At 37.9% G+C, this 22,447-nt stretch overlaps 1 protein-coding gene across 4 annotated transcripts in view; it reads right to left on the reverse strand.

Annotated features, from left to right (window-relative positions):
- Positions 1–5,870: 5,870 nt before the first annotated feature.
- The window catches only part of LOC131769938 (DNA repair endonuclease XPF), a 29,033-nt gene continuing 12,456 nt past the window's right edge, over positions 5,871–22,447 (reverse strand). Inside the window, exons 13-34 of one of the 4 annotated variants that reach the window (XM_066159089.1) lie at positions 21,867–21,955; positions 21,127–21,155; positions 20,507–20,596; positions 19,733–19,794; positions 19,029–19,119; positions 18,486–18,544; positions 17,011–17,120; positions 16,589–16,614; positions 16,179–16,204; positions 15,535–15,629; positions 14,124–14,217; positions 13,226–13,300; positions 13,081–13,143; positions 12,072–12,209; positions 11,186–11,272; positions 10,859–10,944; positions 9,860–9,947; positions 7,684–7,764; positions 7,542–7,601; positions 6,786–6,881; positions 6,338–6,381; positions 5,871–6,114 (exon numbers count right to left, since the gene is read on the reverse strand). In XM_066159089.1, coding sequence (XP_066015186.1) covers positions 5,946–6,114; positions 6,338–6,381; positions 6,786–6,881; positions 7,542–7,601; positions 7,684–7,764; positions 9,860–9,947; positions 10,859–10,944; positions 11,186–11,272; positions 12,072–12,209; positions 13,081–13,143; positions 13,226–13,300; positions 14,124–14,217; positions 15,535–15,629; positions 16,179–16,204; positions 16,589–16,614; positions 17,011–17,120; positions 18,486–18,544; positions 19,029–19,119; positions 19,733–19,794; positions 20,507–20,596; positions 21,127–21,155; positions 21,867–21,955 — 1,758 coding nt within the window. In that variant the 3' untranslated portion in view covers positions 5,871–5,945. Of the gene's footprint in view, positions 6,115–6,337; positions 6,382–6,785; positions 6,882–7,541; positions 7,602–7,683; positions 7,765–9,153; positions 9,320–9,859; positions 9,948–10,858; positions 10,945–11,185; positions 11,273–12,071; positions 12,210–13,080; positions 13,144–13,225; positions 13,301–14,123; positions 14,218–15,534; positions 15,630–16,178; positions 16,205–16,588; positions 16,621–17,010; positions 17,121–18,485; positions 18,545–19,028; positions 19,120–19,732; positions 19,795–20,506; positions 20,597–21,126; positions 21,156–21,866; positions 21,956–22,447 lie in introns of those variants that run through there. The other 3 variants (XM_066159088.1, XM_066159090.1, XM_066159091.1) reach the window with 3 other exon arrangements.

Genomic DNA, 22,447 nt, shown 5'->3' on the forward strand with positions numbered 1-22,447 from the left:
ACCCTCCTCGATCCTGTTAGCTTTTTATGGACATGTCATTTCAAACATGGCGTACATGCCACAAATTTTCCATCCCCAGATCAATTATTTTGTAATGTTTTTTACAAGTTGTGGAAAATGGTTAGCTTGAAATATAATACAAAGACTTGCTAGTAGGTAGTCAAATGACTGAAAACTTTTTATATATCAATAAAATTTCTTGTTGTGTTTCATGTTGCAACAACTCCAAATTCCAGTAAATTCAATTAATGGCAAACATGAGAAAATACCATCCATGATTTTTTTTGGGTGTTACGAACAAAGTTTTATACCAATGAAATACCTCTGTCGCTTTTCTCTCAGCTATTTAACCTTTGATTTCAAATATCAAAAATCAACATAAATATAAATATGAGCAAAAGACAAGCAAACTAACTAAAACTAAATAGGAGGACACTGGATAATTCATAATGGTTAAATCATCTACCTACTCATTTGTATATTACGGTTTCTGAACAATTATAATGTATTCAGATGATTTTTCAAGATAGAAAGTTTCCGAAAGATAAAAACTTAAAAAATCTGACCTGGCCATCAACTCATATAGTTTCACAAGAGTTCTGTGACAAGTCGCCAAATCAAAAGAACCTATGGCGCTGAATTACGTCTTTGAGAATAAGCTTTCGCTCTTTTTTCACCAGCTCGTATCTCCACTTTAGAAACGATTTTCAGATTCAGTGATGTTGACCTTATATTCTTACTGCGAAGTAACCTTTTTCTACTGCCGTTATCGTCCAATAACTTGCTATTCCTCTTCACTAGCTTTTTTCTGGGTGTATGTTCAATTTGCACTGTGACAGTCAAAGGGATGGGTTGCAAGGCATTGTATAGCTGTGCATCTTCTTGAAAAGATGGCAATGACATTCTTCTTTCCATCGGTGACTTGTGATACTCTCGGCCTTGTGTTTTCGCGTCTATATATCACTTCCGGACAAGAAAGTGAGCGTCTAGAAGGTAGGGCATTTTTGTTCTCTGCAGGCTTTTCAACATCAAAGGACGAAAAGGGACGCCGGTGCCGCGTGGCAAGACGTCCCATGTCAACTTCTGACTCGATTTTCTTGGTTGTTGAGAATGCAAAAAGCTGAAGAGCAAATTTTCTACAACGTTTGTTTTTATAAAAATAAAGCACAGGATTAACGAGAGAGTTTATCTGAAGGACGACCTCTGCCCACCGAAAAACCGTAAAACTACGAAAAAATGGTAAAAACGGGGCCGCGGTAAAGACAACCAGTAAAGGCACGGTAGCGATAAAAACAGTAACTGTCAGCAAGCACACAGTGTAGGCAATTTTCCTTTCTATTCTAGCTTTGACAAGGACACTCACCTGGCTGGTTTGACATCGCCTTAGTTTTCGCAGTTCTAAGTATAATTTGCGATAAAAGTTCACCATTATTGATATTCCAGTTAGCCAACCAAGGCCAAAGATACCATCTAGGAAAAGGAGGACCTCATAACGGATACCAGCGACGGCCGATGCAAAAAATAGGGCAGTCGTTATGAACGCAGTCACCCAAGCAATTCCTGCATATTTTTTTACGCGCGATTTTGTTATTATAAGTTTATATTCCACCCTCTTTACTATCGCCAAATACCTCTCCCAAGAGATTATTACTAGATGATAAAATGAAGCACTCCAAGCAGTGTACAGCACCAGCGTAGCAACGAGAACTCTTGTGCATATGATATTTTCTGATGCATTACCCTGAAGAATCAGCGTATCTAAACTGATCGTCAGTGGCATACAAACTGCGCCAACCAAAAGATCAGCCACGGCCAAACTTGCGATCATAATGTTGGAGTTTGTTTGTAACTGTCTAACTTTTTTTATTGTTGCAATCACTACGATGTTTAAAAGAACAGTGAATGGACAAGCGACAGTTGCAACGACGATTGCGAGCTGAAGGGAATTTTTTTGCGTCGAGTCCCAAATGAACTTGAACTGGGGTGAGCTGAAGCAAAAGATCTCTAGTGTGGAGGAATTACCACGCGGCTCTTTAGGGTAACTCAGATTCATTTTGATGAGCACGAAAGGCTTAGGGCCATATAATTATAACCGTTTCGTAAACGATCGATGGCTGTTTGTAATCGATCGCGCAAAGGGTTTCCTCTCTTAAGGTGACTTATTATCATGACAAAAATCACTCACGCGTGGGTAAATTCTTCAATGAAAATGTTGCTTGTAAGGAAAAAATAGAAAATAACGTTCTTTGTACTCTTCATTGTCTCTATCTGATTTTTACGGAAATATTTCGGTCATCCTCAAACCTTTCTTAGCGCATATTTTTTTTGAAGCAAATCTCCAAAATTCAGAATAGAAGAAGTAGTCACAGGCGTTGATCTGTAAATTCCTCCAAGAGTAATCATCCGAAAACATTCAAGTAACAAACAATTCTGTCGGCAGCGTACAATTTGAAGGACAGCAGACCACTTCAAATGTTCAAGAATGGTGAATTACTTTGAATTCATAAAAGCATTAAACATATCCATTTGGAAGAACACATAACTGAAATCAAAAGAAAGCAGGTAAAAAAGGTAAAAATTAATACAAAACCGTCAAATTCTGTAAACAAATACGATTTATTTCCATGAAAAAAAATCGCCCACACGTGGGTAAATTTTTCAATGAAAATGTTGCTTGTAAGGAATAAGTACATTTATCTCTCCGGCTTATTCTTAAACGTATTCACCAAAAGAGGAAAATAAGGTTCTGTATACTGTTCATTTTCTCCATCTCATTTGTTATTAAAATATTTCGGTCATTTTCAAATCCATCCTAGCGCAGATTATTTCAAAATAAATCTCCAAAATTCAAAAAAGGAGAAGTAGTCACCGAGGTGTTGATTTGTGAATTCCTCCACGACTAATCAACGACTAATCAACGACAGCATACCACTTCAAATGTCACAGGGACAGTGAATTACTTTCATTAAATGTGATTTCAAAAGCATAGAACTTATCTGTTTCTAAGACCAAAAATGAAATAAAAAGGGGTTGGATCTCAACCTCTATGGCAACGGGTCAACTTTACACCTTCAAAGCCACGTCTGATTGCTTAGAGAGTCGCTCACTGATCGCGAACAAACAAAGCGTGAAAGATGATGAAAATGTGTTCCGTCAAACCCACTCCCCGTCAAAAATCATAACAAAAGAAAGGAGAACACATGGAAAGATACTATTACAATACTGAGATCACTAGAAATCAGGATAAAAAAAGGCGAACATTTATACAAAACAATCGATACAAGTTGGAGATGAGAAACTCAATAACGTACTGTGATTTTCTCCAAATAAAAGAAAAGTTGTTGGATATCAACTTCCATGGCAACGGATCAACTTACACCCACAGAGCCGCATATGATTGCTTAGAGAGTTGCTTATTGAGCGCAAACAAAACAAGCTTGTGTTTCAAGCTACTGATTCTCACTAAAAAATAAAAAACGGAGATGTGAAAGGTATTCAGCCAAACCCAGTCCCCGTCAAACATATTAAAAAAGAAAGAAAGAACGAATAAAAAGCAGAAGTAGTTCATTTAGAATGAGATAAAGTTCAAGGGCTGGCTGTGTGAGAGGCGTTCAGCGCTAATATATTCTAAAATTCAAAGTTCGAATTAAAAATTTGAATTTAAAGCTTGACTGTAAAAGCTACGACACCGAGTTAAAAATTTACTTCCGGCAATCATGAATTCAGAATGTCTGTTGTTGCTTTTGAAAAGCAAACACCCCCTGATTAGTTGCGCGTCACTGCATTCCGGAAATTAGCGAAAGACACTGAAGTACTTCCTCGAAAACAATATTGAAACTAACAACTTAACCGTTTTTCTCTTTTTCCCCAAGAGCGAAATGTTCAAATGACGCGTTTGGATTGTGATTGACAGCTGGAGATTAACCGCACCAATCAAGAATTCCGTTCGTGGGGGAACGGAGTTTTGCAAAATAACAATGACCTCGGGCAGGCGTAATCTTCACTCCCCTTCCCCTACCACTCTCCTTACTATTGACTATCGACCGCCCTCCTGGTGCAACTTTCTCTCTCTCCTCAGCCTTCCGCTGCCGTTAAAATAAAAGATAGCGGCCACGATTTTCGCTAAGAAAATACTGAGCACTCGTTCGCCAAAATTACGCTTTCTCTGCAGGCTAGCAAGCTTCCCGTGTTTGCTACCGTCGTTTTTAGAGCGACTGAGGGCCAATCGAGCCGAGTTAATATTAAAGGAGCTTTTTTTAATCCAGGTCCTACATGCTCGAAAAGTGTGCGTGATGTGATGGAATCTTCGCTTAAATAGATTTATTGTCTTGTCACCAACCAGAATGAAGAAAACTAGTCATGCCTATTGCTTATAATTCACGAGAAACATAAGCAACATAGGCAATAGGCTATTTGCTCAGAACAGGTACTCAGAGATATTTCTCCAGGTTTTGACGTGAACGCTTTGGTACGATTGATACCTTGCACAATTGTAGTTTGCTACCTAAGTTTTTCTCAAAATGAGTCCACTTAGTGCAGTTGTCCTTGCTGCCTATTTGTGATATATCAGTTTCATAAAAATTATCTCCTTTACAAGCTTTTGTGAGTCTGACGATTAATTTAAGCAGTTATTTGCCGGCTGTTTGCAGTATAGTGGTCCTTGGATATTGAAAATTGTAAATGTTCTACATTCAAGGTCTGTGCACAGTCCGTCCATTCGATATTATTAATATCTTGTTCAATTTTTAACTCAAAAAAACCATCTACGGGTATTTAGATTACGTTTTCTATTTAAAATTTACCTAAAGCACATCGTTTTATTGTTTATCGTTACGGACCGAATTTTTCCGCTCAGATTTATGGTCCAAGCGCAAAGCGTGCGGGCAATAAATCGAGTGGAAATCGAGCAGAAATCGAGCGTTACTGAAACTCGAAGAAACCAACTCTAAAGTTCGGGATGTCTGCCTCTGAGTTTTGTTCCTTCTCTTCGTTTGCGTGCTTTTCCCTTCAATATATTTCAAATTTTTCTTCGAGACATTTCGGCGACCAAAACAAACCTTGGGATTTGGCGGGCCGTGCAGTGAAAAACGGCCCGGAAAATTGACCAATTATAGCGTACTCACCAACTGAGAGATAAAATAATTATATTTATGAGCCTAAGCTCGAGTGCGCGTCCGTTACTCGGGAACCACATTTTAAATACCACATTGTCACATTTGAGGGAGTGCAAAGGGCAGCAGCCCGTTTTTGTACAAACGATTATGACTGGTAGTCAAGCGTCACGTCTATACTAGAAAAACTAGAACTTTTCAACCTTGTAAAAGGAACAAAAAGATCTCGCTTGATCGTTATGTATAAAATGATTCATGGTTTGGTTGACATTAAGATTAGCGCTTTTTTAAATTTTAGTAATGAGACCCGAACCAGGAGCAGCCATACACTTCTTGAACCTCACTGAAAGAAAGACGTGTTCAAATTCTATTTTTCTCAAGAACCGCTATAGACTGGAATAAGCTCTTCCCTGCATGTCTGATGTTACGTCTCAACCCGAATTTAAGAATTACCTTAGTTCATTAGGTTAATAAGAGCATGTCAATTTATAGAGTTCACTTTTTAGTCTGTACTGTACTTACTGTAGCTTGTAATTTTTACTTTTGCATTTTTAAGTAGTTAGTGTGTTGCCTAACCGGCTTTTACCGACCTAATTGAGATGGTGATGATGAAGGAAACCGTCATAATCTACAACAGCGATCCTCGCCTTTCTTTACTCGACCCAGCTTTCCTTGCTCGTGTTTACACATATCAAAGGTGGGCTATCTTATTCAAAGAGTAACTTGCCTGACTTTTTATTGAATACCCAAACGATCGTGTTTGCTCATGGTAAATTTTTATTTCCTCTATACATACTATACTGTGACAGCTTGTTTTCAACAAGTCCAAGAAGTTCATCTTCTTACTTTCGAGGATGTTTGTGGCTGCACACGACCTTTGTTATCGGTGTGAATAAACTCCCAGAGTTGTTTAGCACTGTTAGCATTGCCCAAAATGTTTGCAAGCCTTTCCTGAGGCAGTGTGAAAAGTTCTTGAACACTCTCCACGTTTCTCATGACAGATCTGGAAAAATAAATTTAAAAAAAGTAAAATTTATCTTTCACAGAGCAAAAAAAAGGGTTCCAGGATGAGGTCTAAACTGTCCGTCGTAACCTACTACTGGGCTTAAGACAAGAATTTCAGAACTTCTCTAACCTATACAAGTAGAGATAAAGAAGTCATGTCTTGCACAGGACCAGAACTCAAATAAAGCATATCATTGAATATAGCCATCCAAAAGTTTTACCGGTAGTTCTTGAAATTTATGCCAGGAAGCTTTAAAATGAAGTCCTTAAATAGAAAAGAAAGCTAGAATAAACAAAATTACAACGTACATGAAAAAACAAATCTACATTCAGAACTATTCAAATGAAATGAAATAACTATAAGAGAGAAGAACGAAACCCTAGTTTCCATTCGTTTTCCGTTTTACCCAATACTCAAAAGACTATCATTTCACCTTTAACACCAAATTAGACTTAGCCAGTATTTTGTCTTCCCAAGTCAGAAGTCCGTATCGGAAATCTTGATAAGACACCTTAGCACTGCCTTACGTCTTTCTTAAAACACAAACAACTCATTTCAAAGTCTTATTAGCGGTCAATCCTCGTTGTCTTTATCAACTGTTCCGTCTTAACCGGTCTAAGGTCTTTGGAGACTCACCCGGCCTGTACCAGCATCCTTTACTGACTCACCTGTGGTCCAATGTTGTATGTAACATCTGAGGCAACTGCTGTGGAGTCAGAGCCCACAGCCATGGCTGTGGCGGCATCTGGTTCAGGACATTTTGCCTGGAAAACAACACAAAAATAGAAAAAAAAAGTAAAAATCACTCTACTACTACTACGCATCTCCAAAACGATTACTATAATCTATTTAGCGGTATGGCTCCCTTTCTACACCTTTTGCTGTTTATTACGACAAAATATCAATTTAGTTGCGTGAAAAGGCGAACAACTGCGTAAAGTTACATACATTAGCCATCAAAACGATCATTTGTGCGTAAATCATATTCAATAACGATTTTGCATTTGAATCAGAATTCAATAACATTTTTGGGCATTTTGGGCATAGGCGTCATTCGTCAAACAAAGGAGAAAAATGTAGTTTCATTTGCGCCAACTTTCGAGTCATTAACACCATCATTATAGAGACAATACACAAACATAGTGCATTTTGTAACATTTTATCATACTGTTTGAAATTCAATAGCGATAGCAAGGACTGTAGGAGGGTGGGGGGGGGGGCATTTTAAGTAGCTAACCTGCTGGTCACCTCCTACTGCATCAAAATTAAATTAGTGGATCAAGACCACGTTGTGTGGAGTCAGTTAACACGCGGGTAAACGTAACTTGATCTTTCAAAGGCTTCCATAGGTCTGTTCTTTACGACGCCAAGCAAATATTACGAAAGCCATAAACAACAAGGTTGTTTCATCACGAGAGACTCACCTTCAGATCATCAAAAAGCTCAGCTGTTGCATACGGGCTGTGACACCACAAGATTTTCAACTGGAAGATCAACCAGGATCATCATTTATTACCATTATTGCTTTAAGACAACAAGAAACCAAAAAGCATTCATAACACGCACCTTAGGAAAATGAAGCGTAAGTAAAGTCAACTTGGAAGATATGTCATTGAAGGATACCTCACTAGACAAACTTGACTTCGCCTGAAGGAAAAACAAACAAACAAACAGGTAAACAGATAAATAATCAGATGGATAAAAAATGTCGGTAAAAAACTGTTAGAAATTCACGATGGGCGATTCCAAGTCTTAATTCCTAATTTTAACAAGAGAGTTAAAGAAAAACCAGGGGTAATTACAACATCATTGGATTCTGAGGTTCGGTTTATACGTCACGTAAGGAACAAAGGTCAGTGACAAGAACTATCTGTGTCCGTGTGTCCTACAAGAACTAAACTTGTCTACTTCACACGACCATACAGAAGCATAGAAAATCAAGATCACTCGCAGTGGATTCTTAAGTTTTGGATCACTCCTAAACGAATAACGGGCAGTAATTTCATTCTAATGAAAGATGATGTTTTCAGTGAACAACACAGACATACTCGCACAAAACAAACTCCAAGTACTCTCGATAAGGGACGACCTTACGACCTTCCGAGCTGTATTTAGGATGCTCTGCCATTGAGCTACGGGAGACTCCTGGCAGGCTAGGTCTTTTAATTCTTGTAATTAAATGCAAAATTTTACCCGATCCTACCAACTGTGCAGGTGTTGGGAATTTCCGTGTATCAAACAAATTGTTAATTTCGAGTATTAAGAGGTTAGATCTTGATATTTTCATTTTCGTTTTTCTTCCACTTAATCTCACTTTTTCCACCTCAATACAGATGGCTTACATCGGGAGAAGATTTTCCTAATATTTATAATACAAACAAGTTGTTCGATTCAGTTTATTCTCATTCTAATCTTAGCTCAATTTGTTCTACAGTGTGTTCACAGCGCTTAATTGTAGATATATTTGGGTCTAGGATTCTCGATGGCCTCAGATTCAGCGCTCGCAAAAACCCCTGTGCAGTAGTACAGGAAGGTAGATTTCCCACTCGGACGAGCAACTTTATCTCCCTTCATGCAATATCTGATAGTTTAAGAGTTGACGCTAAAACATCTTAGTCTTTTATTTCCTTTTTTCATCCCCTACGAGGTAGGGCTAGCGGAGGAATGCCTCTGAAAGTGACATATGAAAGTTGCTTTCCCGAAGGGCAAGCTGGCATTTAAACTGTTTTCAAGCCCTACCTTGGATGTTGTTGACTAGCGCAAATAATCCCCCTCCGTTAAATTAAAAAATAAACAGAAAAAGCTACAGAGAGGTCCAGTACACATCCCATCAAGAATTTCCACACAAAAATCTACAATTCTCCCACATGTAAAACGGCAAACACTCAAACAAAGAGCCAAAACGATAAAAATTAGGAAAATCATTTTATCACATAAACTACGGTGTTATATAGGGATTTCCAGCCCTGAGAAAAGCGTAACAACACACGTGAAAAAATAGGATATTTTTTCACGTGTTTAATATCGTCAATCAGGTGCTGAAACGTCACTCGGCTTTCGCGCCACTCGGGCAGGTTGATGAACGAACGGCAAAGCCTTCACCATTCACAATCCAAGGTCGTTTAACAGAATTATTGCGGATTATGGCAGCTGAGACGCTGAAAAATCCGTATCGCTTACAGACAGTGACGTGCAAACTTTCCTAGATGGGGAAGAAAACCAAAATACGAAAAGGGAAACCGCTTTGGTGATAGCATTTCTCGCGGCCGGGAACGAAAATCGACAACTGGAAGATTTGCCACCAGCCGATTTTGGCCGTGTACCTGAAATATTTCTTCTGTCGCTAAGGACGACATAAATAACTGACAATTTTGTATATTGAAAATTAGGCCCATTGTTTGTTTCCATCTCGAGTACGTCAAGCTCTTTAGCGTTTTTTTTATCAGGGGATTGTCGATCCTTTTATTTTCATTAATAAAGTCGACTTTTGTTGGCAGTAAAGGGCTATTGTGTTCATATGATAAACAAAATAGTACATAGTTGTTTGTAGATGTGATATTTCTGTTCTTGTGTTTAACTCGACATCTCACTCGTGAGCTATCGAGCTGAACACTCCAAGAGAAATTCCATATCTACGCACGCCCATGATCTCATGTTCAACTGCAATTGAAACTTGAAAATTACTTGATGGACACTTCGAAGCTAATTTAATTTTCACCACAGGATTACGATGGATACTAACCTGCAGGGAAAATGACTTGTTTGGATCGAACTCGATCAACAAAATGGGTCTTTTGTAGAACCTGACCATAGCCACAGCCTGGTGATACCTTGAAAGTTAACACAGAAACCATAGACATGGTGGATATCTGCACAGAATCGTATTTAAAAAGCTTTACACTTAATTTGATCAAATTTAAATTTTAGTTTAATCACTCCAAACATCATTAGGATGGGATGACACTAGCACGTGATCAACAGTGGTACAGAACAACTGCAGTGTTCGATAAGCTTGGAGGTCATCAAACGTGTTCATCAAATGCAATTCAAATCAGACAGTGCCGACATTTCTAATTTTTCTCACCTTACGGGTGAAAAAGTAAAAAAAGGGCACGAAGCTGCCAACTTATGTTAGTAGAGAACGTTTGTGTCAAAATCCATGAAATAATTTCATTCTGGCCCCCAACCACTCTACCCAAAATGACGAAAAACCTGTGCGTTATAGCATTGTTCAGTCAACTTTGCACTAGAAATTGGAGGGAAAAGATTCACTTTTCATCCCACTTCGCAATGACTAGTATTAAAACGAAAAGAGTAATTATTTATTTCATTACAATTTGTAGAAGAAATCGTTATATTTATAGCATAGTCATACAACGTTACCTAGAGACGAAAAGAGCATTGTTACATTTACACTACAAAGCTAGCAGTTTGCCGATCAATGTTTGTATTTGAGCAACTGCATACCTACCCCTCCCCCAACCCAACTGAAAAGTCAACTGATGACATGTTAGGGTTAATGTTGGGTCAGGGGAGGAGTGGGTGCACAGTTGCTGAAATGCTAACATTGATTCTCGGTTACATAATCATGCGATGTTACTAAGAGAAAAGAGTACAATAAAACAAGTCAAATAAGAGATCTACCTTAAAGGCTTTTTTCCTGTCAACTGTCTAATATTCTATACTATGTAATGACAGATAGAGTCTATAGATCGTGGTAATACTACAGACAAATACTCACAGTCTTCCGTTGTTGAGCGAGCCAATCAAATCACTCACACTCTTACGCTCCACACAAATGTCTGGGGTAAGAATGTAATCACCAACCTGTAAATGTGAAAGAAAAATAACATTATTTTTTGGCAATAGTGGTAAAAATTACAGAACAGAGCCCCACAAGCACAATGTTATGTAAACGCTACAGCTGGCTACATGATCAGATCACTCAAAGCAGGTCACCCAAAAGGCGACTTCCACTGTAACTTTAGTCGCCAGATAATTTCTTTGTGGCGATGGAAAACATATTAGTCGAAGCTTGAGGAGATAAGGAAGATAATTATGTACAAACCTCTAAAGTCACAGGTTCTACATCAATCCCTCTCCGATGAATCAGTGAAGGAAGCTCACTGCGGAACTCCCGCATGTCGACAATGACCTTGAACAACACCAAGTAGTTACTAATGTGTTTGGCTAACTCCTCACCGACTCTAGTCCAAAAACAGTTAATTAACTGAATTGTTGGACCTATTTTTTCAATTTCATTACGCTTACATTGCTGAGTCCAAATATGCTCAAAAAGAAACTTTTTTTCCTGGTGCAATACACCTTACAATTTCTTGGGGATTCTTTGAATTAATTTACACGTGCACCTCATTTCCTTCCATAAACACCCAGGCGTTCATTTCAAACTTAATTGGCAAATCCGGCGTGGCACCGACCGGTAAGGCCAGCGTTTATTATCGGAGTGCAATTTCGGCCTTTTATAAATTTATGTTGCTTGTTTATCAACCAGCCTCCGAGAATCAGGTTTAGTTGGCCGAGACAGAACGATTTTTACCTTCGTCCCACTCCCGTCGCAACAAACTGTTACTGAGTTTTCTATTCGAATTGAAATTTCCATGTAAACACTTTCACGAATGAAATGTGCAAATTATAGAAAGGTTATACCACCGCAGTGCTGCCCACAAATAAAGTTACATAAAGGATTGAAAATTCAATTTTGAAACAAATCATGAATAGACACTGAGCTCAACACAAAGGTTAATAAGAACTTGCTGCGGATCTTGGAGGTGAATTTTTCCAGCCTGTTCCACAAAAAAGTGGTCGCTAAATTTGCCATTCGCCTTCTGTTTTAATAAAAACTTCGACCAGAAGAAACCTCGGTTTTTACTGGTGCCCAAAATTACCAAACTGATTATACATAAAATACTAAAGTGCTAAATTATTTGTTATACCTTCCTTGATTGCTTATTTCCTTCGTCGCATGTTGCTGCTTTCCTAGTGCTCACAGCATCTGTCGCCTTAGACGGGTCTCTACTCAACATCATGGCTGCACTTGTTTTACCTTCACGTTCCTCTGGGACAACCATGGTCTGCCATGTTAAGAGTAAAATTAATAATAATAATAATAATAATAATAATAATAACAATAATAATAATAATAATAACAATAATAATAATGATTAAGAAAAAACAAGCAGCCTATATTAGTCTTAAAGTACAACAGATATGAGATGTGGGTGCTTACGTAGAGTTCCGCTTCGTGAGCCTCACTAAAAAAAAACATGTAATAGTGAAGTGTTGCAAACGAGAGTGAAGTTGAAACCCAGTCATTCACATCGATTCATTTTCAAGGAATGAAAGCAGGGGAGAAAGGCGTACATTACCTTATCAAGCTTCACTCCACTAAAATGGCAAGAAGTTCAGTTATACCTTTGTCTTAATGTGCAAATGCAAAACTTTTACAACAAGCAAAAACAAGAGTGCGATTTCTGACACTTATTATTCCACTACTACGCCATGTTATCATACAAGGGCATCGGAACACACACAATATGCCACTGTATTACACTGTAGATCAGAGCAAAATATGAACGGAAAGCACAACAACAAAATGGCCACACTGAATTATCCAACTAGAAGTTGGTTTTTTTTTCTGTCTTTTAAGGCTTGAGTTTTTAAGAAATAATCTAATCACTTCTATGACTGATCCCAAACTACAAACTTAGCGTTAAGAGAACACGCACTTAATCGATACCAGGAAATACTCAGGAAAATTCAACCGAGTCATCCCACTTAACAAAATGTTGAGGCCTCAAGTTCTTGAGTCATGTCCATTATAACTGTTGCTATATTCTGTGGTCAAACCTAAGAGACAGCTTTGGACGTGTTCATAGCTGATTACATATCTGAGCGTGGATCAATGTAATTCATGTATAAGAAATAACAGAGAAATGAACCTACCCCTTTATTTTTTATCAGCACTTCAAACGCTTCTTTTTCTTTCCGAAGAGTTGTCAAGTATTTCTAAAATAATGGTTTAAAAAACATGTCTCACCTGCAAAGTTAATTTAACGTAAACTGAAAAAAAAAGCTTTTGAATCACTACCTGTTCCTCGACTGAACCAGCGTAGATTAAGAAATAAACACGAAGAGGAATTCCAGGTCTGGATGCCTTATAAACCTGTGGAAGAGATACTGATGAATTTCTCATAACGATCTGGAATTAATGACTTGTACAAAAACAAACGTAGTACTACATCAACCAACTGATAAACGAGCGAAGGAATCAACCAACAAGCTTAAAAATACTCGAAGGAAAATCTAAGAATTAACTTAAATAAAATAGATAACATGTTAACGAAAGAACCAGCAAATTCTCGCGGAATAGAAGATCATCGAACGGATGAAGCATCATACCAACAAACGAAGTGAGGCGAGATAAAGAATCTAAGAACAAGATAACGAATCAAAGAACAATCTTACCAATGGACGAAAGAAATCACGAATCCACAAAACTGAAAGGCTCACGAATACACGAATGAACGTACGAATGAACGTACGAATGAACGTACGAATAAACGTACGAATGAACGTACGAATGAACGTACGAATGAACGTACGAATGAACGTACGAATGAACGTACGAATGAACGTACGAATGAACGTACGAATGAACGTACGAATGAACGTACGAATGAACGTACGAATGAACGTACGAATGAACGTACGAATAAACGTACGAATGAACGTACGAATCCCCAAAAATTGAATCAAAATACGTGCAGTCACAAACACGTCTTTAAACGGTCCAGAAATGAAGGCAAAAAAGAAAAGAACAAGCAAACCAAACAAACACACGTCTAATTTCGTAGATGCAACGAGAAGTTTTTTTGGAAATAAAACAAAAACAAAGAGCAAAGGAAATGATCGGCCAAGACAACATACTGATAGTACATTGTAAAAGAAAAACAGGCAACTGAAAACGAGAAAAAAGGTAAAAATACCTCAAGTTGGCGTATAAACTGCATTTGCGCATCATAAAGCACAACATATCGAGGCTCTACTTCCCAAAGAGTCCTCAGCAAACTGTAACGATCACTAAAAAAAACAGTTCTCCATCCTTCAAATCAAGTCTCATATTAGTTTCGTTTATTAATACAAGACACCGAAGACTGATCATGATTTATTCATCTACTAATTTGTTTATTCATTTATCTAATTCTTACTTAATTAATTAATTAATTCTAATCAGTTCATCTAGTTTTGTTTTTCTGTTGACTCGTTTATCTGTGTATCTATTATTTGAGAGAACACGATAAAAGTTTGCCAAATTTTCGAGTGTTCTCTCAACATCCCAAGCGGTTTATTAGCCGTTAAACCAGTAGCAAGTGTGGTATATTGCTTGTATGACATAAATGAGTGAAGTTTGTTAGAGAGAATGATAAGTCGCTGATTCTCATGAAACACATCAAGGTGCGAGAAACCAATTAAAGCACCGGAAACTGAATGAACTGGAAGGCAAATGGAATTGCCATAAAATCTTGAGTACACATTCACTTTCGAAGTGGTTTTGACTTCATGCAAATAGCATTTCCGGTAAATATCCAAATGAGAATACAGTTAGTTTATCGCTACATTCTTCTTGAAGCAAAAACATGCCAACTTTCCCTTCTAGGCGAGCACTTTGGGGAATTCTAGTCGAGAACTTCTGAAGTTCTTCCACATTAACAGCGTAGCTGGTTAAACTTCATTTCAAGTAAAAAATTTGATAATGTTAGAAAAATAAAATCTTTGTCCTTGTTTTTAACGTTCAAAGTTTCATCTTCAATTCCTCCAAACCAAAGGCCTTTAACAAATTAAAATCTGGGAATTGGCCCCGTGTGGCGCCATTTGACATAACGGGAAGATGCTTCAGTTTTCTATGGGTTTACGGGCAATTATACAAAAGATTTTTGACCAACCAGAGCGCGCGTTGTGTCTAAGTTATGTTATAAAAAGGTCAAGAACCTATTTATCACTACATCGATATAACCAAAGCTATTTAGTAAAAGCAATATACGACCCTTTCAGTCGTGTTACTGGCATAATAATCCTCTTAGGAATGCCTGTAAATCATTCGCCAGTTGCCCTTTTTCTTACGTTCTCTCGACAACCCGAGTTGGTTATCAATTCGGTAAAACCGACAGATTTACATTGTATCGCTTTAATTCGGTCCATTATTGCGCATACGAGTATGGCTACCACTCATTATGATAATTACAGTAAGATGTTATAAGTATGCAAATAAGGCACGTTTTTTTTGTCAGCCATTGCCGCCGCAGTTTTTTTTAATGAGCGTACTACATGTATTGCTGATGAAATGTTTGCACAGCTGTAGGGAGATACAGGTATTCAAAGCGTGATAACAGTTATTACCTGCAACCTGTTAGAGGATGAATGATGGTCATTCGTGATGACAGCAGTTTTATTGGAGGGGAGTCCTGTTCTGCCGCTTTGTTTACTTCACCTGGCTGAAGTAAAAATGATATAAATACCTCATTACAAATCTCTGTTTTATGACCCGAAGGGTCTCTGTTGCGCAAACGAACTTCTTTAATGACAAACGCAGACACAACATTAAATAAAAATTATTAAGCTGAATGCTTTTCGATTGAATGTCAGACAAAACTACAAATTAAAACAAAAACAACAAATAAACAAAAAATGAAACAAAACTACAGACAAACAAACACAAAATAAAAAACCCGAAACCAAACCAACGAAAAAGGTAATCATAATGGCCTTATGGAACAGAAACTAACATCACAAGCAGACAGTGAAGAGTCACGACAGATTCAGGAAACCTACCCTTAGTGTGTTGTTTGTATGAACCAGCGGCACTTAGGCCTATCTGATTCATCCTCGTAAAAAACGTTTCACATCTATTTTTATAAGATTATGTTTCCCCATTGACATCAATTTTTAATATCTCATTAAGGTAAACGATAATTGTATGTTTGTATTTTTCAATAATATATCCATGTATCACATGCATGATGTGGATACAGTTTATGACTTACCCTCAAAAGAACATTTGATCTTGACCCTTTGAGAGAAAAAAATAATAATTTAAAGCTCCCTTTACTTCTCACTTCACCGCGTTTTGATAGTAATTTCAATATCGTATTTATTACAATTCTTACATCTTCAAAACTTGGGTACAAATATGTAAATAATAAGAGTGAATATCTAGATAGTAACACGTTTATGAATTAGCAGTTTAACCCTTTAGTTTACACCCTAACATCAGCGGGCATATTCTCCATACTGTTCTCTCTACATTTCCTATGGTGCTGAAAAGGAGAATTTGTTTAACAATCAAGAGCTTCGTTAGTCGTTGAACATTTCGTTTATTCTCGTGACCTAAATGTGTTATATAGGGCGATATTGCTAAAAACTAAATAAATTAAAATAAAAAAATTAAAGATACCTTTGAATAACTGGGTCTTCGATGCACTGTTTCTCAATGGGAAAAATAAAAAATTAGTTGATCAGTAAATGATCCGAAAAACATTTCTTCAGTTAGATTAACGAAGCCGATGGGAAAGCAGACGAATAAAAAAACTACTCGCACCACAAAACGAGCAAACAAATTGACCTTGCTAACGAGTCGATAACCTGGCAAACGTGAAAACAACTACACCAAATAACGACCAAAACAGTTGAAGAGGAAAAACTCAGCGGACACGTCAAGAGAGAGAAATGCTAACAAAAGAACCGACAGAGTAACATAGCATCCTTTAACAGAGACATCTAATCTCCACGACGTTAAGAAATTACTTGTTGGATATTATCGGCCACTGGAAGAGCAATTAAGAGAAACTTTCACTAAGATACCAGGCAATTTCATACCCTTCATCTGACTGATCTAAAGGCGCTTTCTTCCTTGGGGCAGCCACTTTCCTTTTTGATTTCCCTTTTGTTCCAGGTTGAACACGGCGTTGACGGGATGACGGTAAATCCTATAAAATTGGACGACGACATTATTTTGATCAAAACTTACCGACATTCAACTTATTTACTTACTTCAGGTAATGGTTTGACCCGGGAGTAACATTTGATCGACCTTAAAAGGAAAGCCGGATAAAACTCTGATGATTACTCTTGCTAGGGTAGTCAAAACATCAGTCACTACCGCCAAAAACAGTCCTTCTTGGGACTACTCTCACCTGGACCATTAGACCATACGTGTTGCAATCAAATATTTAGTCAGTACCGATTACAAAAAAAAGTTGCTGTTGAGAAGCAAAGAGCCTAATGGTTAGCGCACTGGACTGGGTTCTCGGGGTGAGAAACTTAACTTGTACATTGCCTTTCTAAACCCGGAAGTACTGCTGAGTACCAGTGAACTGTTTAAGAAATATCGCTGAATAAAGGGGAATTAACTACAAAGGAAGAACTTAGCCTCCAAGAATTAACCAAAGCTGGGTTAAGAAAACCCACGGTGTGAAATTTAATTTCAAATCTGAAAGCTTTAAGAGAAAATTCAGTTTAATTCTTTTCGTCTACAATTTGATTATTTGATATTCTAAAAGGAATAGAGAAAATTATCAGTAAAAAACTATTGAATAGAGAAATAAAGAAACCCGGATTAACATTTAAACCTGGGTTAGCAGAAATCGGCCTTAGAACAACTGGGCCGCGCGCATTCACCAGTTATTGCTGTTGATGGTGAATCATCAATCATTAAATAATCAGGGCACTGGATTGTTGTTATCTTGAGGCACGGATGCCCTGAAAACTCATACTTCCGTGTCTAGGTGCAATTAAAACCCGTCTGTCCCGATCTTTCCATCATCCTGCATACCCCGAGGTAAACAAAATAATTTTTGCCATTAGCGCATAGCGCCTCTCAGAGGGACATGATTACGACACCTCTGTAGAGAAGGCAGGCGAATCTGTTTTGGACGGCGCATCTTTTTCTTAATATCACCTCTTAATAACCTCGTTATTCTCAAAGTTCTTGCCACCATGTAATTTGCTTCTCTCCAGAATTTTCAAACTGCTATTTGATAAATTGTTTTCCATTTGAAATGAATTCGAAACGAAGCAGCAACAAACAAACATTTGATCATTATTATAATTAAACATAATTATTTCACATCAAGAAAAATTACCGTCAGTAGGTGCCGCATTTTTGAGTAATTGAGGTATAGGAAATCAGAGAGAAAGAAACAATGAACACGGCATCAAATGGTGGAACGCCGAGAAGTCGTTTCAGCTTTACCACGATTGCTATCGGTTGCACAACCACTCCGGTCAACAGATCTGTTCTCGCCAAACAAGCCAGAAGTATGTAGGGGTTGTTTTGCAATTGGCGCCCCTACCTTTTTGTTGGAAATGTTTGCACTAGCGTCACTTTGCAGAGTATCTCCACTTACGGAAGCTACAAAACGAAAAAAAAAACTCACAATATTACATCACTTAATACCCCTTAGGAATATATTAAGTTTCGAGCATTCGCGGTCCATATCAACGTTATCAGTCTGCAGTCAATATGGGGGAAGATAGGGGGGCGATAAACTCGATTCCAAGTTTGATAAGGAGGCCAATTATTTCAAGACATGCAAACCTTGACGTAGCTCGTTTCTTCATATTTTCACCCTGACACCAAGTTATTCTAGCTTTGAGACATTAATGAAAGAAAATCTTATCGTGAGAGCACTGAAATAAACTCGCATTTTCTTTTTCTCATCTCTCGAAAAACCCGAGGAACCTAATTTTGACAATCTACTACCTCCTATTGGGCCTCCTTACCACACCCCTAAAAATCATATCGTGAAAAAGGCCAAGACTGTTTTATTAAACTGAATAAACACAGTTAAGGTGGAATACAAAGCAGTGGTTTGAAGGTGAAAACATACATGTACCTGTCTCTGACGTCTCAGCCACTGTTGCTGCAGGTTTTATTAACTTGTTGTAAAGGCGAGTGAGAACAGCTTCGCTTCCATCACAGAGGTACTAAATTACAAAACGACGAGAACACCATAACAATAAGATGTCCGCAAAAATATTTCAATTCAACAACTTATCAAGCATCCTGTGCATTAACTTTTGGAAAACTATCTTCCCTCTCTTTTTCTATCACCTGGTTACTGAAAGATTCAATCTGAATGGTAAAATGCAAATGAAATTAATTTCAAACTTCATCGAAAGCTGGATAATTATAGCAAGGGATGCTGTTTTGTTTGGTGCAAAATTTGAACTGAAATCATGGCTGCACTATAACAACCACCCCCCTCCCCCACCCCCAACCACCTCTCCCTCGCTAGATTAAGATTACAACTTCATTAAATTCAATTGAAAATCCATGCGAAAAAATGTATGACATTCCAATCGCCTAGTTCACCATTAAAGATTTCGCATTAAGCAGTCAGTGAGGTGGAACATAAAAGCGACATCATTCGAAGGGTTTTGCATTTCAACTCTTGAAAATAACCGGTAAGTACCAAAAGTCGTCCTAGCCCATACCAATAATCGATGAAATAATCAGTTTACTTCATTAAAAAGTTGGTGCATATCATACGTTGTAAGCTGTTAGCCGAGAGAAAAAAGTCGCTGAATAAGCACTTACATCTCTGAGCTGTGAGCACGTCCTTTCGTCATAAGCAGCAATCAGAACATGACCAGGTCCAACTGTAAAATAAGGCAAAACAAAACTAATCACGCAAAAACTCACAAAAGAAACCGAAGGAAAATCCGTATATCGTATAATCTTTCAGCATCTTGATGTGCGTCTGGTCTCAATTATTGTACTTCTAAACACGATTATGCACTAGTGACACTCAAGAAATTCACAGAACCACGAATTTCTGGCAAAGACAAGCAGCAGAACAGAAGCTTTGAAATGACACCAGAATCAAGGACTAATCTTCTGTAAAGACTATCAATGACAATTCTACACAAATTTTCTTGGTTCTCAAAGATTCCTCTCGTTTTTTCCCAACATCAAATTTGAAGGGTGCAGAGAGATATCAAACATAGATCTCGAGCGTGGAAAATCAACTTCAGGTTAATGTTGGCAGCTTTACGATTCAAAAACGAAAAAATATTTACAGAAATATCAATGCCGAAAATTGCAGTGCTTCGCTAATTAAATACTTCTTCCAAAGGCAATTGGAGATATAAGTAATTCTCAGAGCATTTGACAAACTTCAAAGTTTAAAACACTGACCAGTTTTAAACATTGGGGGAAAGTATTTTGCACGGCACTCTTTGCCCAAAAAAAAATTGGAATAGAAAGCGAACGACGATAAGATCTTTTCAGTCGTAGAAGCAATTTAAAATCATTGATTGATGTAAAAATCACAGACAATCAAACAAAATACAGACTAAGTGTAACAGGTACATTTGTCGTTATCAGCATCGTCCCGCTCAATCTCTGCTAACACTTCTGACACAAGCCTCCACTTCGGACTCTCCTCCAGAACTAATTCCTCTGTTAATGGAAAGCAAACCAAAGAAAGAAAAAATGTCACAAGTTGTTCTTCTACATAACATCAACTGCTAAATCTTATCACAAGGTGCTCAGTGAGCAAGCAATGTCTGCTAATCCTGTGATCTGATTGGTTACACATGCACCAGCTAGATGACCTCCTCCACTCAAGATTGCGCACCTTACCGGTTCAACGCGTTCTTAGATGCTGGAAAAATCTTCTTAAAAAAAAGGGTATTCAAGGATATTTACAGCTACAGAAGGGCGAATAAAACTGCAATCAATCTTCCCCGATGGTAACTCGTTGGACAAGAAGACAGAAGGCCGCACTTTCACTGTTGCTAACCACTTCAATTTCCTCCTTTTTTGTCTTTGTTTGATTAGTCCTGTTTTGCTTTGTCTACTGCAAAAGTTAACAGCCTGCTAAGAATACAGCCGCTTAGAGTCTTCTGTCACAATACTTTCTATACATAATTTGTCTTTTTTTCGGCTGAGAAAAGTTGCAAAAATAACAAAATTTATCTACTACAAACCTTTCTGATCCTTATCGCTGCTGTAGCCTCTACAGAAGAGAGAGATAGTGAACTAGGCGCAATTGGAAGAAAAGGGAAAAAGAGAGAAACTTTGGGTGCATCCAGTGTGAAGTCTCTTAACCCTTTAACCCCTAAGAGTGACTAACATCTAATTTCTCCTTACAATATCCCCCCTGAATTAAACATTAAGGTCATGAGAATAAGGGAGATGATCACCAACAAAAGAAACTCTTGATTTTTGAAAAAATTCTCCATGTCAGAACCCGAGGAAATGTGAAGGGAGTAGTATGGAGAATATGCATACTGATGTTAGGGATTAAAGGGTTATCACATTGTTCATAAGATCACAACTCATAATCAGTATTCACATCACTTAAATACGTTTCGCAACAAAGATAATCATAGTCAGCATACATTCATGCATATCACGGTGATCAATTCCCATGAAGGAGTCCTACTCAAGATAAGATACTACATCGACTACCAGCAAGTCGAGAAAATACACTGTATAACCTTTTGAGTAAGACGAGTGCTTTGGAGACCCAGCCCCTCAGCTTGATGGGGGAAAGGAGGGAGGGGGGGAAAGAAATCAGATCAGAAGATATACACTGGTCACCAAGCCCCCAAAAGACCATCTTCTTCCTTAATTCCACGTCAACTGTATTCACATTAGAAGCCTACATTGTGCAAAGGGCAGTATTGGCAACAGAATGGGAATACTTAGGAGAATATTCACTTACTTAGAATTTTCTTCCTTCTGTTGTGATGTTTCTCCTTTCATTTTCTTGTTCTTACTTTCAGTAAATTCAATAACCCTTGCCTTTGCATGCTTTGAAAAAGAATTTAAATTAAAGTATTGATTATAAATATATGAAAATCATAATAAGTGCACTGCAGTTGAAGAAATGAATATAGAATCGATCCTCGCAGTTATGAGCACTACTGAACTTGTAGTTGAAATAAGGCCTGAAAAAGATTCAGGTCCGTACGGGATTTGAAGCCATAACCTCTGCGATACCAGTGCAGCGCTCTACCAACTGGGAGCTGGTCATTATACTGGATCCAAATAAACCTTCCAAGTGGTGAATAATGACTGTAAATATATGAAAATCATATATGTGCACTGCAGTTGAAGAAATGAATATAGATTGAAGCGATCCTCCTGTCCTCCCAGTATAGTTATTACTGATTCAGGAGTATCTTGATTAAAGATTACAGATCCTCGCAGTTACGAACACTACTGAACTAGTAGTTGAATAGGGCCGGGATTTGAACCCACGACCTTTGCAGCGCTCTATCAACTGAGCTAACAAGCCAACTG

This window comes from Pocillopora verrucosa, chromosome 12 (assembly GCF_036669915.1).
Source record: "Pocillopora verrucosa isolate sample1 chromosome 12, ASM3666991v2, whole genome shotgun sequence".
Classification (NCBI taxonomy): Eukaryota; Metazoa; Cnidaria; class Anthozoa; order Scleractinia; family Pocilloporidae; genus Pocillopora; species Pocillopora verrucosa.